General features: G+C 41.9%; 1 protein-coding gene across 2 annotated transcripts in view; it reads right to left on the reverse strand.

Annotated features, from left to right (window-relative positions):
- The window catches only part of PAXIP1 (PAX interacting protein 1), a 348,897-nt gene that overhangs the window by 249,777 nt on the left and 82,090 nt on the right, over nucleotides 1–17,030 (reverse strand). For both annotated transcript variants that reach the window (XM_053713809.1, XM_053713808.1), the window contains exon 8: nucleotides 8,559–8,653. In XM_053713809.1, coding sequence (XP_053569784.1) covers nucleotides 8,559–8,653 — 95 coding nt within the window. The remainder of the gene's footprint in view (nucleotides 1–8,558; nucleotides 8,654–17,030) is intronic.

Here is a 17,030-nt window from a genome sequence, read left to right on the forward strand (position 1 = left end):
GGAAACATTATCAGAATCAGAATGATGATGTTCATTTAAAAAAAAGTTTTAAAAGACCTTTTACGCTTACTAGAAGGAGGAATAACAGACATAGCCTTCTTAATGGATTTAGAAACAAAATCTCTTATGTTAACAGGAACACTCTGAGTATTAGATGTTGATGGAACAGCAACAGGTAATGTAACATTACTAAAGGAAATATTATCTGCATTAACAAGTTTGTCATGACATTCATTACAAACAACAGCTGGAGGAACAGATACCACAAGTTTACAGCAAATACACTTAACTTTGGTAGATCCAACATCAGGCAGCGATTTTCCAGAAGTATCTTCTGATTCAGGGTCAATCTGAGACATCTTGCAATATGTAATAGAAAAAACAACATATAAAGCAAAATTGATCAAATTCCTTAAATGACAGTTTCAGGAATGGGAAAAAATGCCAGTGAACAAGCTTCTAGCAACCAGAAGCAAATAAACAATGAGACTTAAATAATGTGGAGACAATGACGCCCATATTTTTTAGCGCCAAAAAAGACGCCCACATTATTTGGCGCCTAAATGCTTTTAGCATCCAGTAACGCCGACACTTTTGGCGCAAAAACGTCAAAAAATGACGCAACTTCCGGTGACAAGAACGACGCCGGAAATAACAAAGAATTTTTTGCGCCAAAAAAGTCCACGCCAAGAATGACGCAATAAAATGAAGCATTTTCAGCCCCCGCGAGCCTAACAGCCCACAGGGAAAAAAGTCACATTTTAAGGTAAGAAAAAAATTGATTTATTCATATGCATTATCCCAAATAATAAAACTGACTGTCTGAAATAAGGAATATTGAACATCCTGAATCAAGGCAAATAAATGTTTAAACACAAATATTTAGAACTTTATATAAAGTGCCCAACCATAGCTTAGAGTGTCACAAAAATAAGACTTACTTACCCCAGGACACTCATCTACATGTAGTAGAAAGCCAAACCAGTACTGAAACGAGAATCAGTAGAGGTAATGGTATATATAAGAGTATATCGTCGATCTGAAAAGGGAGGTAAGAGATGAATCTCTACGACCGATAGCAGAGAACCTATGAAATAGACCCCGTAGAAGGAGATCATTGAATTCAAATAGGCAATATTCTCTTCACATCCCTCTGACATTCACTGCATGCTGAGAGGAAAACCGGGCTCCAACCTGCTGCGGAGCGCATATCAACGTAGAATCTAGCACAAACTTACTTCACCACCTCCACAGGAGGCAAAGTTTGTAAAACTGATTTGTGGGTGTGGTGAGGGGTGTATTTGTAGGCATTTTGAGGTTTGGGAAACTTTGCCCCTCCTGGTAGGAATGTATATCCACTAAATTTATGCTTACCTGATAAATGTCTTTTTATTGCGATGTATCGAGTCCATGGATTCATCCAATACTTGTGGGGATATTCTCCTTCCCAATAGGAAGTGGCAAATAGAGCACCCACAGCAGAGCTGTCTATATAGCTCCTCCCTTAGCTCCACCCCCCAGTCATTCGACCGAAGACTAGGAAGAAAAAGCAGAAACTATAGGGTGCAGTGGTGACTGAAGTTTTTTAAATAAAAATATACTACCTGTCTTAAATAGACAGGGCGGGCCGTGGACTCGATACATCGCAAGAGAAAGAAATTTATCAGGTAAGCATAAATTTTGTTTTCTCTTGCAAGATGTATCGAGTCCACGGATTCATCCAATACTTGTGGGATACCAATACCATAGCTTTAGGACACGGATGAAGGGAGGGACAAGACAGGTACCTAAACAGAAGGCACCACTGCTTGTAGAACCTTTCTCCCAAAAATAGCCTCCGAAGAAGCAAAAGTATCAAATTTGTAAAATTTGGAAAAAGTATGAAGCGAAGACCAAGTCGCCACCTTACAAATCTGTTCAACAGAAGCCTCATTTTTAAAAGCCCATATGGAAGTCACTGCTCTAGTAGAATGAGCAGTAATCCTTTCAGGAGGCTGCTGGCCAGCAGTCTTATAAGCCAAACGGATGATGCTTTTCAGCCCAAAAGAAAGAGAGGTAGCCGTAGCCTTTTGACCTCTCCGCTTACCAGAATAGACAACAAACAACGAAGATGTTTGACGAAAATCTTTAGTAGCTTGTAAGTAGAACTTTAAAGCACGAACCGAACCACATCAAGATTGTGCAACAGACGTTCCATCTTGGAAGAAGGATTAGGACACAGAGAAGGAACAACAATTTCCTGATTGATATTCCTAGTAGAAACAACCTTAGGAAGGAATCCAGGTTTGGTACGCAAAACCACCTTATCTGCATGGAAAACAAGATAAGGTGCGTAAAGCAGATAACTCAGAAATTCTTCGAGCCGAAGAGATAGCTACCAAAAACAGAACTTTCCAAGATAGAAGCTTAATATCTATGGAATGCATAGGTTCAAACGGAACCCCTTGAAGAACTTTAAGAACTAAGTTTAAGCTCCAAGGCGGAGCAACAGGTTTGAATACAGGCTTGATCCTGACTAAAGCCTGACTAAACGCCTGAACGTCTGGGACATCTGCCAGACGTTTGTGTAAAAGGAACTAGATGATAATCCCTTCTCCAATCCTTCTTGGAGAAAAGACAATATCCTAGGACTCCTAATCTTACTCCATGAGTAACCCTTGGATTCACACCAATAAAGATATTTTCGCCATATCTTATGATAGATTTTCCTGGTGACAGGCTTTCTAGCCTGAATCAGGGTATCAATGACCGACTCAGAGAAACCACGCTTTGATAAAATCAGGCGTTCAATCTCCAAGCAGTCAGACGCAGAGAAATTAGATTTGGATGCTTAATTGGACCCTGGATTAGAAGGTCCTGCCTCATCGTCAGAATCCACGGTGGAACTGATGACATGTCCAACAGATCTGCATACCAAGTCCTGCGTGGCCACGCAGGCGCTATCAAAATCACCGAAGCTCTCTCCTGCTTGATTCTGGCAACCAGACGTGGAAGGAGAGGAAACGGTGGAAATACATAGGCCAGGTTGAAGGACCAGGGTACTGCTAGAGCATCTATCAGTACTGCCTGGGGATCCCGGGACCTGGACCCGTAACAAGAAAGCTTGGCGTTCTGACGAGATGCCATCAGATCTAATTCTGGAATGTCCCATAGCCGAGTCAGCTGGGCAAATACTTCCGGATGGAGCTCCTACTCCCCCGGATGAAAAGTCTGGCGACTTAGGAAATCCGCCTCCCAGTTCTCTACCCCTGGGATATGGATTGCTGAAAGATGGCAAGAGTGAGTCTCCGCCCATCGGATTATTTTGGTCACCATCATCGCTAGAGAACTCAGTGTTCCTCCTTGATGATTGATATAAGCTACAGTCGTGATGTCCGACTGAAATCTGATGAACTTGGCCGCAGCCAGCTGAGGCCACGCCTGAAGAGCATTGAATATCGCTCTCAGTTCTAGAATGTTTATCGGGAAGAGAGCTTCCTCCTGAGACCATAAGCCCTGAGCTTTCAGGGAGTTCCAGACTGCACCCCATCCCAGTAGGCTGGCATCTGTCGTTACTATGAGCCACTCTGGCCTGCGGAAACACATTCCCAGAGACAGATGGTCCTGAGACAACCACCAGAGAAGAGAATCTCTGGTCTTCTGATCCAGATGTATTTGAGGAGATAAATCTGCATAATCCCCATTCCACTGTTCGAGCATGCATAGTTGCAGTGGTCTGAGGTGTAGGCGGGCAAAAGGAACTATGTCCATTGCCGCTACCATAAGTCCGATTACCTCCATACACTGAGCCACTGATGGCCGAGGAATGGAATGAAGAGCTCGGCAGGTGGTTATGAGTTTTGATTTCCTGACCTCCGTCAGAAATATTTTCATTTCTACTGAGTCTATCAGAGTCCCTAGGAAGGAAACTCTTGTGAGAGGGAAGAGAGAACTCTTTTTATGTTCACCTTCCACTCATGAGATCTCAGAAAAGCCAACACGATGTCCGTGTGGGACTTGGCTAGCTGGAAAGTCGACGCTTGAATTAAGATGTCGTCTAAATAAGGCGCCACTGCTATGCCCCGCGGTCTTAGCACCGCCAAAAGGGACCCTAACACCTTTTGTGAAAATTCTGGGACCTGTGGCCAACCCGAAGGGAAGGGCCACAAACTGGTAATGCCTGTCCAGAAAGGCGAATCTGAGGAATTGATGATGATCTCTGTGAATAGGGATGTGCAGATACGCATCCTTTAAGTCCAAGGTGGTCATATATTGACCCTCCTGGATCAGAGGCAGAATGGTCCGAATGGTCTCCATCTTGAACGATGGTACCCTGAGGAATGTGTTTAGAATTTTGAGATCCAAGATTGGTCTGAAAGTTCCTTCTTTTTTGGGTACCACAAACAGGTTTGAGTAAAACCCTAGCCCTTGTTCCGCTTTTGGAACTGGGCGAATCACTCCCATGGTATGTAGGTCTTCTACACAGCGCCTCTCTCTTTGTCTGGTTTGCAGACAATTGAGAAATGTGAAATCTCCCCCTTGGAGGGGAGTCTTTGAAGTCCAGAAGATAACCCTGGGTAACAATTTCTAAAACCCAGGAATCGTAAACATCCTTTGCCCAAGCCTGGGCAAAGAGAGAGAGTCTGCCCCCTACTAGATCCGGTCCTGGATCGAGGGCTACCCCTTCATGCTGTCTTAGAGGCAGCAGCAGGCTTCTTGGCCTGTTTACCCTTGTTCCAAGCCTGGTTAGGTCTCCAGACTGACTTGGATTAAGCAAAATTCTCCTCTTGCTTCGGAGCTGGGGAAGAGGGACCACCCTAGAAGTTCCGAAAGGAACGAAAATTATTTTGTTTGGTCTTCATTTTATTTGTTTTATCCTGAGGGAGGGCATGGTCTTCCCCTCCAGTGATGTCTGAAATAATCTCTTTCAGTTCAGGCCCGAATAGGGTCTTCCCCTTGAAAGGGATGTTCAAAAGTTTAGATTTTGATGACACATCAGCAGACCAGGACTTAAGCCATAAAGCCCTGCGCGCTAAAATGGCAAAACCTGAATTCTTTGCCGCTAATTTAGCCAGTTGAAAAGCGGCATCTGTAATGAAAGAATTAGCCAGCTTAAGGGTCTTAATTCTATCCATAATATCCTCTAATGGAGTCTCCATCGGAAGAGCCTCTTCTAGAGCCTCGAACCAGAAAGCAGCTGCAGTAGTTACAGGAACAATGCATGCAATAGGTTGAAGAAGAAAACCTTGATGAACAAAAATTTTCTTTAGGAGACCCTCTAATTTTTTATCCATAGGATCTTTGAAAGCACAACTGTCTTCGATAGGTGTAGTTGTACGCTTGGCGAGTATAGAAATAGCTCCCTCCACCTTAGGGACCATCTGCCACGAGTCCCGCATGGTGTCAGATATGGGAAACATTTTCTTAAAAACAGGAGGGGGAGCGAACGGTATACCTGGTCTATCCCACTCCTTAGTAACAATGTTCGCAATCCTCTTAGGGACTGGAAAAACATCAGTGTAAACAGGAACCTCTAAGTATCTGTCCATTTTACACAATTTCTCTGGGACCACTATGGGGTCACAATCATCCAGAGTCGCTAATACCTCCCTGAGCAACAAGCGGAGATGTTCTAGCTTAAATTTAAAGGCCGTCATATCAGAATCAGTCTGAGGGAGCGTCTTCCCTGAATCAGAAATCTCTCCATCAGACAGCAAATCCCTTACCCCTACTTCAGAACATTGTGAGGGTATATTGGATACGGCTACTAAAGCGTCAGAAGGTTCAGTATTTGTTCTTAACCCAGAGCTGTCACGCTTTCCTTGTAACCCAGGCAGTTTAGATAAAACCTCTGTGAGGGTTGTATTCATAACTGTGGCCATGTCTTGTAAAGTAAGCGAAGTCGACGCACTAGAGGTACTTGGCGTGACTTGTGCGGGCGTTACTGGTTGTGACACATGGGGGGAGCTAGATGGCATAACCTCATTTCTTTCTGTCTGAGAATCATCTAGAGCTATAGTTTTAAGTGCTACAAAATGCTCTTTAAAATGTATAGACATATCAGTGCAAGTGGGACACATTCTAAGAGGGGGTTCCACAATGGCTTCTAAACACATTGAACAAGGAGTTTCCTTGATGTCAGACATGTTTAACAGGCTAGTAATGAAACAAGCAAGCTTGGAAAACACTTTATTCAAAGTAAACAGTACTTAGAAAAAAACGATACTGTGTCTTTAAGAGAAAAAAAGATGCACAAACTCTGCAAAACAGTGTAAAAAAAGCAGTAAACGTTTTGAAATTTTTGAATCATAAAGCCTTAGTAAGATTGCCCCACCAGTCAAATAAACGATTAACCCCTTAATGGAAAAAACGGATTGACAAAATGTCAAAAAAACGGTATAAAAACGTTCAGCACCTTCCCACAGCTCTGCTGTGGCGCCTACTTGCCCTTAGGGATAGATTTGTGGGGAAAAAGCTTCCTTTAGGCACTCAAGTACAGCATGACCCTCCGGAGTAGCAGCTGGATGTCTTGTGTGTAAAATAAACTGCGCATCTGAGGTGCGAAAATAGGCCCATCCCACCTCACTCGATGTCAGTGGGGCCTAAAAGAAACACACCAAAGTGTTTCTAAACTAGCCATGTGGGTTAATAACCCTTGAAAAAGCCATAATGGAGCTCCCAAAGTCCCTCAAAACGTTAATCTCTCTTAATAAAAAACGTTTTTCTTATAAGTGTCACCAGTAACAATTTAGCCCTTTGTGCAAGCTGGGATTCCATACTAAGTCTCTGAATACAGCTTACCCTTCCCTCATGGAGAAACTGTCAGCCTTTTTTAGAATTATCACAGTCTGTCTAGAAAAAAATTGACTGAACATACCTCAAAGCAGCTTAGCATGCAAACCGTTCCCCCAACTGAAGTTTTCCTGTACTCCTCAGCCTCTGTGGGAACAGCAGTGGATCTTAGTTACAAAGTGCAAAGATCATCATTATCCTCCTTGCAGAAATCTTCATCCCTTTTCTGGTAGAGAGTGAATAGTACACACCGGTACCATTTAAAATAACAAACTTTTGCTTGAGAAAAGTTTTGTCACCACACTCACTTTACCCTTCCTAGCACTTAGAGTAGGCAAAGAGAATGACTGGGGGGTGGAGCTAAGGGAGGAGCTATATAGACAGCTCTGCTGTGGGTGCTCTCTTTGCCACTTCCTGTTGGGAAGGAGAATATCCCCACAAGTATTGGATGAATCCGTTGACTCGATACATCTTGCAAGAGAAATACACATATACACATACCTATATACACACACAAGTTACAAACAAGATAGGTTCTGTAGGTTTGTTCTTAAGTTGCATTTGTTGGAACAGGCACATTATTTAGGTGAAACTCTAGTCAAACATTTTTTTTTTAGTTTTGGATTGCATAGGGAAAAGTTTGTTTTGCTATCTGTGCCCCTGTTCAGAAAATTGTGCATCAATTTCTGTCCTTGTGACAATTGGATTTTGAGTTATCCTGGATGATAGAGATGATTGATAGAGATAGAGATGATTGATAGAGATAGAGATGATAGAGAGAGGGATGATAGAGAGAGAGATGATAGAGAGAGAGATGATAGAGAGAGAGATGATAGAGAGAGAGATGATAGAGAGAGAGATGATAGAGAGAGAGATGATAGAGAGAGAGATGATAGAGAGAGAGATGATAGAGAGAGTAGAGATAGAGAGAGTAGAGATAGAGAGAGTAGAGATAGAGAGAGTAGAGATAGAGAGAGTAGAGATAGAGAGAGTAGAGATAGAGATAGTAGAGATAGAGATAGTAGAGATAGAGATAGTAGAGATAGAGATAGTAGAGATAGAGATAGTAGAGATAGAGATAGTAGAGATAGAGATAGTAGAGATAGAGATAGTAGAGATAGAGATAGTAGAGATAGAGAGAATATTTCACTCTCAATTTTCTAACTTTCACTTCACTTAAAGCAGACCATTATAGCAGTGCATTTCCTCTTTGATTGCAATATGGGATAAGGAACCAAAGAGATCAGTTAAAAGAACTGCTTATTCATTTATTGTTAAATGTATGATAGTAAAATGCATATATTTATCAAATGTGCATCAGGCTAATGGAAAACTTTATGTACTACACTTTGTACAACATATTTTTACTTCTTAACTAGCCTCTGCTAACTCCTGCTGGCTGGCAAGTTGTTGTTTTTTTTCTTCCGTTTATGACAAGTTGACAGTACAGCAAATCATATGTACTATGGTATTAATAGTGCAGCAGATTCAGTCAAAACTTATACTACAAGAGTGTGCTGCTATAGTATTACACAGGACATGTACAATTTTATGGGCCGTAACACCCATTTGTAGAAAAATATGCATTTACAAAAGCATTCACAAACAACAAGATTTACATTACCCTATGTTCTTATTGTGTACCTTTAAATTATGCATTTTGTTATAGGACTATTTACTATTACTTTAAGGGATTTATCGCACAAAATTTGTGAAATCTTTGTTGTGCTTAATTTTCTATCTGTCACAGAGAAAATCACAAAGAAATGGTTTGTAATAAAACTTACTCGTTTCCAAGTTGCAAGCAGCTGTTTATCAGACATCTGTTCTGGGTAGTCAGCTATTGCAAACACACAGCCCAACAAGAAGTATTCTTCTGGAACTAAAATAAAGAAAATAAGTGTTTTTAAGGGCTGTACCAATCTTAAAAGCCAACAAGTCCAGGCTTCGAAAAAACTAAATTTATGCTTACCTGATAAATTTATTTCTCTTGTGGTGTATCCAGTCCACGGATTCATCCATTACTTGTGGGATATTCTCCTTCCCAACAGGAATCTGCAAGAGGATCACCCACAGCAGAGCTGTCTATATAGCTCCTCCCCTAACTGCCACCTCCCAGTCATTCGACCGAAGACAAGCAAGAGAAAGGAGAAACTATAGGGTGCAGTGGTGACTAGTTTAAAAATTAAAAAACACCTGCCTTAAAATGACAGGGCGGGCCGTGGACTGGATACACCACAAGAGAAATAAATTTATCAGGTAAGCATAAATTGTGTTTTCTCTTGTAAAGGTGTATCCAGTCCACGGATTCATCCATTACTTGTGGGATACCAATACCAAAGCTATAGGACACGGATGAAGGGAGGGACAAGGCAGGCGCTTAAACGGAAGGCACCACTGCCTGTAAGACCTTTCTCCCAAAAATAGCCTCCGAAGAAGCAAAAGTATCACATTTGTAGAATTTAGAAAAAGTATGAAGCAAAGACCAAGTCGCCGCCTTACAAATCTGTTCAACAGAAGCCTCATTTTTAAAGGCCCATGTGGAAGCCACCGCTCTAGTGGAATGAGCTGTAATTCTTACAGGAGGCTGCTGGCCAGCAGTCTCATAAGCTAAGCGGATTATACTTCTTAACCAAAAAGAAAGAGAAGTTGCTGAAGCCTTTTGGCCTTTCCTCTGTCCAGAGTAGACAACAAATAATGCAGATGTTTGACGAAAATCTTTAGTAGCTTGTAAATAAAACTTTAAAGCACGAACCACGTCAAGATTGTGTAATAGACGTTCCTTCTTTGAAGAAGGATTAGGACACAGTGACGGAACAACAATCTCTTGATTGATATTCTTATTGGATACCACCTTAGGAAGAAACCCAGGTTTGGTACGCAAAACTACCTTATCTGCATGGAAGATCAGATAAGGGGAATCACACTGCAAGGCAGATAACTCTGAAACTCTTCGAGCCGAAGAGATAGCTACCAAGAACAGAACTTTCCAAGATAAAAGCTTGATATCTATGGAATGCAGAGGTTCAAACGGAACCCCTTGAAGAACTTTAAGAACTAAATTTAAACTCCATGGCGGAGCAACAGGTTTAAACACAGGCTTGATTCTAACTAAAGCCTGACAAAACGCCTGAACGTCTGGAATATCCGCCAGACGCTTGTGCAAAAGAATAGACAGAGCAGAAATCTGTCCCTTTAAGGAACTAGCTGACAATCCCTTCTCCAATCCTTCTTAGAGAAAAGACAATATCCTGGGAATCCTGATTTTACTCCATGAGTAACCCTTGGATTCACACCAATGAAGATATTCACCATATCTTATGATAGATTTTCCTGGTGAAAGGCTTTCGAGCCTGAATTAAGGTATCAATGGCCGACTCGGAAAAACCACATTTTGACAAAATCAAGCGTTCAATCTCCAAGCAGTCAGACGCAGAGAAATTAGATTTGGATGTTTGAAGGGACCTTGAAGTAGAAGGTCCTGCTTCAGCGGCAGAGTCCAAGGTGGAAAGGATGACATGTCCACCAGATCTGCGTACCAAGCCCTGCGTGGCCACGCAGGAGCTATCAAAATCACTGAAGCTCTCTCCTGCTTGATCTTGGCAATCAGACGAGGGAGCAGAGGAAACGGTGGAAACACATAAGCCAGGTTGAAAGACCAAGGCACTGCTAGAGCATCTATCAGCGCTGCCTTGGGATCCCTGGACCTGAACCCGTAAAAAGGAAGCTTGGCGTTCTGACGAGACGCCATGAGTGAACCTCTGCTCATAGAATTATTTTTGAAACCTCCAACATTGCTAGGGAACTCCTTGTTCCCCCTTGATGGTTGATGTAAGCTACAGTCGTGATGTTGTCCGACTGAAATCTGACCGCAGCTAGCTGAGGCCAAGCCTGAAGAGCATTAAATATCGCTCTTAGTTCCAGAATGTTTATCGGAAGGAGTGTCTCCTCCTGAGTGCACAAGCCCTGAGCCTTCAGGGAGTCCCAGACTGCACCCCAGCCCAGAAGGCTGGCATCTGTTGTTACTATAGTACAATCTGGCCTGCGGAAGCTCATACCCTTGGACAGATGGACCTGAGATAGCCACCAGAGAAGAGAATCCCTGGTTTCTTGATCCAGATTTAGTAGGGGGGACAAATCTGTGTAATCCCCATTCCACTGACTGAGCATGCAAAGTTGCAGTGGTCTGAGATGTAGGTGGGCAAACGGTACTATGTCCATTGCCGCTACCATTAAACCGATTACTTCCATACACTGAGCCACAGAAGGACGAGAAGTGGAATAAAGAACAGGGCAACAGTCTAGAAGTTTTGACAATCTGGCCTTCGTTAGGTAAATCTTCATTTCTACCGAATCTATCAGAGTCCCTAGGAATGAAACTTTTGTTAGAGGTGATAGAGAGCTCTTTTCTTCGTTCACCTTCCACCCATGGGACCTCAGAAATGCCAGAACAATGTCCGTGTGGGACCTGGCAACTTGAAAAGTCGACGCCTGTATCAGAATGTTGCCTAAGTAAGGGGCTACTGCTATACCTCTCGGCCTTAGGACCGCTAGAAGGGACCCTAGAACCTTTGTAAAGATTCTTGGTGCCGTGGCTAACCCGAAGGGAAGAGCCACAAACTGGTAGTGCCTGTCTAGAAATGCAAACCTGAGAAAACGATGATGATCTTTGTGTATCGGGATGTGAAGATAAGCATCCTTTAGGTCTACGGTAGTCATATATTGACCCTCCTGGATCATAGGAAGGATGGTTCGAATAGTCTCCATCTTGAAGGATGGGACTCTGAGAAATTTGTTTAAGATCTTGAGATCTAAGATTGGTCTGAATGTTCCCTCTTTCTTGGGAACTACAAACAGATTTGAATAGAAGCCCTGACCCTGTTCCTCCTGCGGAACTGGGTGGATCACTCCCATAATTAGAAGGTCTTGAACACAATGTAAGAATGCCTCTCTTTATCTGGTTTGCAGATAAAAGTGAGAGATGAAATCTCCCTTTTGGGGTAGAGGTTTTGAATTCCAGAAGATAACCCTTGGGCAAGAGATGTCCAGGATCCCTGGGCATTGGAAATTGTGTCAAAGCCTGGGCGAAGCGAGAGAGTCTGCCCCCTACTAGATCCGTTTCCGGATCGGGGGCTGCTCCTTCATGCTGTCTTAGAGGCAGCAGCAGGCTTTTTGGCCTGTTTCCCCTTGTTCCAAGCCTGGTTAGGTCTCCAGACTGACTTGGATTGGGCAAAATTCCCCTCTTGCTTTCGCAGCTGGGGAAGAGGAAGAGGGACCACCCTTGAAGTTCTGAAAGGAACGAAAATTATTAAGGACTGTTTGGTCCTTAATTTGTTGGACCTGTCTTGAGGAAGGGCGTGACCTTTTCCTCCAGTGACGTCAGAAATGATCTCCTTCAGTCCAGGCCCGAATAGGGTCTGTCCTTTGAAGGGAATGTTGAGAAGTTTAGACTTTGAAGTCACGTCAGCTGACCAGGATTTAAGACATATAGCTCTGCGCGCCTGAATAGCAAAACCTGAATTTTTAGCCGTTAGCTTGGTTAAATGAACAACGGCATCAGAAACAAATGAATTGGCTAGCTTAAGGGCCCTAAGCTTGTCAATAATATCTTCCAACGGAGTTTCAACCTGTAGAGCCTCCTCTAGGGACTCAAACCAGAAAGCCGAAGCAGCAGTGACTGGGTCAATGCATGCAAGAGGCTGGAGAATAAAACCTTGTTGAATAAAAATTTTCTTAAGGTAACCCTCTAATTTTTTATCCATTGGATCTAGAAAAGCACAACTGTCCTCGACAGGGATAGTGGTACGCTTAGCTAGAGTAGAAACTGCTCCCTCCACCTTAGGGACCGTCTGCCATAAGTCCTGTGTAGCGGCAACTATAGGAAACATCTTTTTAAAAACAGGAGGGGAGAGAACGGTACACCTGGTCTATCCCATTCCTTAGTAATAATTTCAGAAAACCTTTTAGGGATTGGAAAAACATCAGTCTATGTAGGTACTGCATAGTATTTATCCAATCTACATAATTTCTCTGGGACTACAATAGTGTCACAGTCGTCCAGAGTTGCTAAAACCTCCCTAAGCAATACGCGGAGGTGTTCAAGCTTAAATTTAAATGTAGACATATCAGAATCAGATTGAAGTATCTTCCCTGAATCAGAAAATTCACCCACAGATTGAAGCTCCCCTGCTTCAGCTTCAGTATAATGTGAGGGTGTATCAGACATAGCTACTAAAGCGTCAGAAAGCTCTGTATTTATTCTAGTCCCAGAGCTGTCTCGCTTTCCTTGCAATCCTGGCAGTTTAGATAATACCTCTGTAAGGGTATGATTCATAACTGCAGTCATGTCTTGCAAGGTATATACAATGGGCACGCTAGATGCACTAGGCGTCCCCTGAGCGGGATTTATTGGATCTGACACGTGGGGAGAGTTAGACGGCATAACTTCCTCCTTGTCAATTTCTTCTGGTGATAATTTTTTTAAAGCCAGAATATGGTCTTTGTAATCTATTGTAAAATCAGTGCATGTGGTACACATTCTAAGAGGGGGTTCCACAATGGCTTCTAAACATAATGAACAATGAGTTTCCTCTATGTCAGACATGTTTAAACAGACTAATAATGAGACCAGCAAGCTTGGAAAACACTTTAATAACTGTGAACAAGCAAAAAATAAAAACGGTACTGTGCCTTTAAGAGAAAAAAACAATCACAGAAACTGCAAAACAGTGAAAAAAGCAGTAAATCTTACAAAATTTTTACAGTGTGTATAATAGGCTAAGAGCATTGCACCCACTTGCAAATGGATGATTAACCCCTTAGTTTCAAAACTGGATCAAAAAAACGATATAAACGTTTTTAAACAGTCACAGCTCTACTGTGGCCCTACCTGCCCATACAACGACTTTGGAATGCACAAAACCCCTTTAGAGAGGTCCTAAATGTTCAGGGGACTCCTTCAGGGAAGCTGAATGTCTCAAACTGCAAAAACTAATGCGCAATTTAGGCGCGAAAATAGGCCCCTCCCAACCTGTACTCACAGTGAGAGGGCCTTAAAAAAACTATCCCTAGGCAAAATCTAGTCAGGAATGTGGAAAAAACTGGGCCCCAGAATAAAGTTTTATCACCAATATGTAATAAACGTTCATACACCATCAAGCAAACGTTACATCTATTCAGTAATGTGAGTAAATAATAAAAATATTACCCTTTCCAGCAAGCATAATACCAGTCGTTATTAAATCACTGTAAACAGGCTTACCTTAAATAAATCTGGTATTGTCAGCATTTTCTAGCATATCCTTTCTCTAGAAAAATTTAAAACTGCACATACCTCAGAGCAGGAGACCCTGCACGCTATTCCCCCAGCTGAAGTTACCCATCTCTTCAGTTATGTGTGAGAACAGCAATGGATCTTAGTTACAACCTGCTAAGATCATCAAAGACCACAGGCAGACTCTTCTTCAACTTTCTGCCTGAGGCTAAAATAGTACAACTCCGGTACCATTTGAAAATAACAAACTTTTGATTGAAGATAAACTACATTAATGCACCAAATCTCTCTAGCTACTTCCTTGTCGAGAGCTGCAAGAGAATGACTGGGAGGTGGCAGTTAGGGGAGGAGCTATATAGACAGCTCTGCTGTGGGTGATCCTCTTGCAGCTTCCTGTTGGGAAGGAGAATATCCCACAAGTAATGGATGAATCCGTGGACTGGATACACATTACAAGAGAATCATATACAGAGCCTTTTTATGTCAATTGTTACAATCAGTATAATGCCTGAGATTGGATTCTCAAATAATATAGGAAAATAAAAGATAAAATAATTATTAGGCTTTAGTCCATGAGCTCTGATATTTCTTCATTGACAACTGTAAGACAATTTTTCCATTATAAAGAAGAATTGCAATAATTAGTAATATAGGGATGCACCGAAATGAAAATTCTGGACCGAAACCGATACCGAAAATTCAGAATGATCCTGGCCGAAAACCGAAACGAAACCGAAATTGTTTTTTTCTTTTTTAGCTACAGTGTGTGTGCGTGTGTGTAGCTGAGAGAGCTTGTAGGCAGAAAAGCTCCAACAAATGGACATGGTCACTTGTACAGTAGGGCGTGATCTGCAGTGAAACTAGAGCTCTATAAGGGAGAGCGTGGTTATAGCCAGACAACAATACGAGGTGGACATGTGTTTTGTTTTTGGGTGTAGTTATCCGTGCGATGAGCGTGGCTGCACCTGATCGTCTCTCATCGTATCTCCGCCTAGTTCCTGGTTCGGGTCTCACACTGACCCATCAGATTATTTGTCCGGAGCCCCAAATGGAGTCTGCCTGTCACCTATCACCAGGACCACTGGACTTAGCTACATCCTTACGTGCAAGGTGGTTATAGAAAGTTACTGCGCTTTTTTGTATACACTGTCTGGTGGGTGCTAATTTGTACCAACTGTGTGCGAGCTTGGGGCTTATGCTTATAAAGTGTGCACGCATATTTGCCTCAGGCGAATAGAATGTCCACGCACAAGAGGCTGATGTATGAGCACTGTATATAAGGCTTAAAGGGACACTCAAGTCAAAATTAAACTTCATGATTCAGATAGAGCATGCAATTTTAATCAACTTTCCAATTTACTTCCATTAACAAAATGTGCACAATCTTTATATTTACACTTTTTGAGTCACCAGCTCCTACTGAGCATGTGCAAGAATTCACAGCATATACGTATATGCATTTGTGATTGGCTGATGTCTGTCACATGATATAGGGGGAGTGGAAAAAGACATAACTTTGCAATTTATTTAAAAAAAATCTACTACTTATTTGCAGTTCAGACTAAGTGCTATTGCACTGTCTTCTTATCATGCATTTGTTGATTATGCAAATCTATTGTATTGACTGGTCCTTTAAAGATATTCACTGTGTGTGCTTAGGGCTGTGTCTGATAATATCAAGTGTTTATAAACATGTTACTTATCATCCTTTGATATTTGTATTCACTATTCAGAACTTTGGTTTCCTTCTCTGCTGGTTTCAAATATCATCATGTAATGGTACTTATGTGTGTGCTCTGTGTACCATGCCAGTGCTGTGCTGCTCACCTTATGCTAAGGATAGACATGTAACTCAATAGAACAGGGGAGGGCTGTACATTTTTAGCCATTTTGGTCCTCTTTGGGCCGAAATTGGAATTGCACATTTTCGGCAGCCCAAATTTTGGTGCATCGCTAGTATTATTCTTTATTTAGTTCTGTGTAACAGAATCAGATTTAACCGTTTTTGTTTTTTTACCAATTATCAAAATAAAGTATAGTCCTAGAAAACTATTATTATATGCAAAACAGTAAGTCAAGTAATGAACTCAAACAGCAGCTCTAGGCTGGCATCAAATTTAAAATATGCTACACAATAGTTTTGCTGAAAATAAAAGGCAAAAAAAACAAAAACCGAAATAACAAAAAATGCTATTTTCGGCTGAAACTTTCTGCGGCCGAAATTTCGGTGCATCCCTAGTAATAGTCTATATTTAAAACCACTATTACCTTTCTGATTATAGTACTGTACTAACTTTGAGGGTACTATGTATGCAAAAGTATTAAAAAGGATATAAAACTAACTTTAGCTTACATGTATAAGCTACATTATGACATATAAATATTATCTAAGTGACATAAGATATTGTTGTTAACACTTCCAAACCTTTTCAGGTCACAAGAAGTTTGTATAAAGGTTTTTCGGCCTACTACTTATAAAAACAGAATTTATGTTTACCTGATAAATTTCTTTCTCCAACGGTGTGTCCGGTCCACGGCGTCATCCTTACTTGTGGGATATTCTCTTCCCCAACAGGAAATGGCAAAGAGCCCAGCAAAGCTGGTCACATGATCCCTCCTAGGCTCCGCCTACCCCAGTCATTCGACCGACGTTAAGGAGGAATAATAGCATAGGAGAAACCATATGGTACCGTGGTGACTGTAGTTAAAGAAAATAAATTATCAGACCTGATTAAAAAACCAGGGCGGGCCGTGGACCGGACACACCGTTGGAGAAAGAAATTTATCAGGTAAACATAAATTCTGTTTTCTCCAACATAGGTGTGTCCGGTCCACGGCGTCATCCTTACTTGTGGGAACCAATACCAAAGCTTTAGGAAACGGATGAAGGGAGGGAGCAAATCAGGTCACCTAAATGGAAGGCACCACGGCTTGCAAAACCTTTCTCCCAAAAATAGCCTCAGAAGAAGCAAAAGTATCAAACTTG

The sequence above is a fragment of the Bombina bombina genome, chromosome 5, assembly GCF_027579735.1.
Source record: "Bombina bombina isolate aBomBom1 chromosome 5, aBomBom1.pri, whole genome shotgun sequence".
NCBI lineage: Eukaryota > Metazoa > Chordata > Amphibia > Anura > Bombinatoridae > Bombina > Bombina bombina.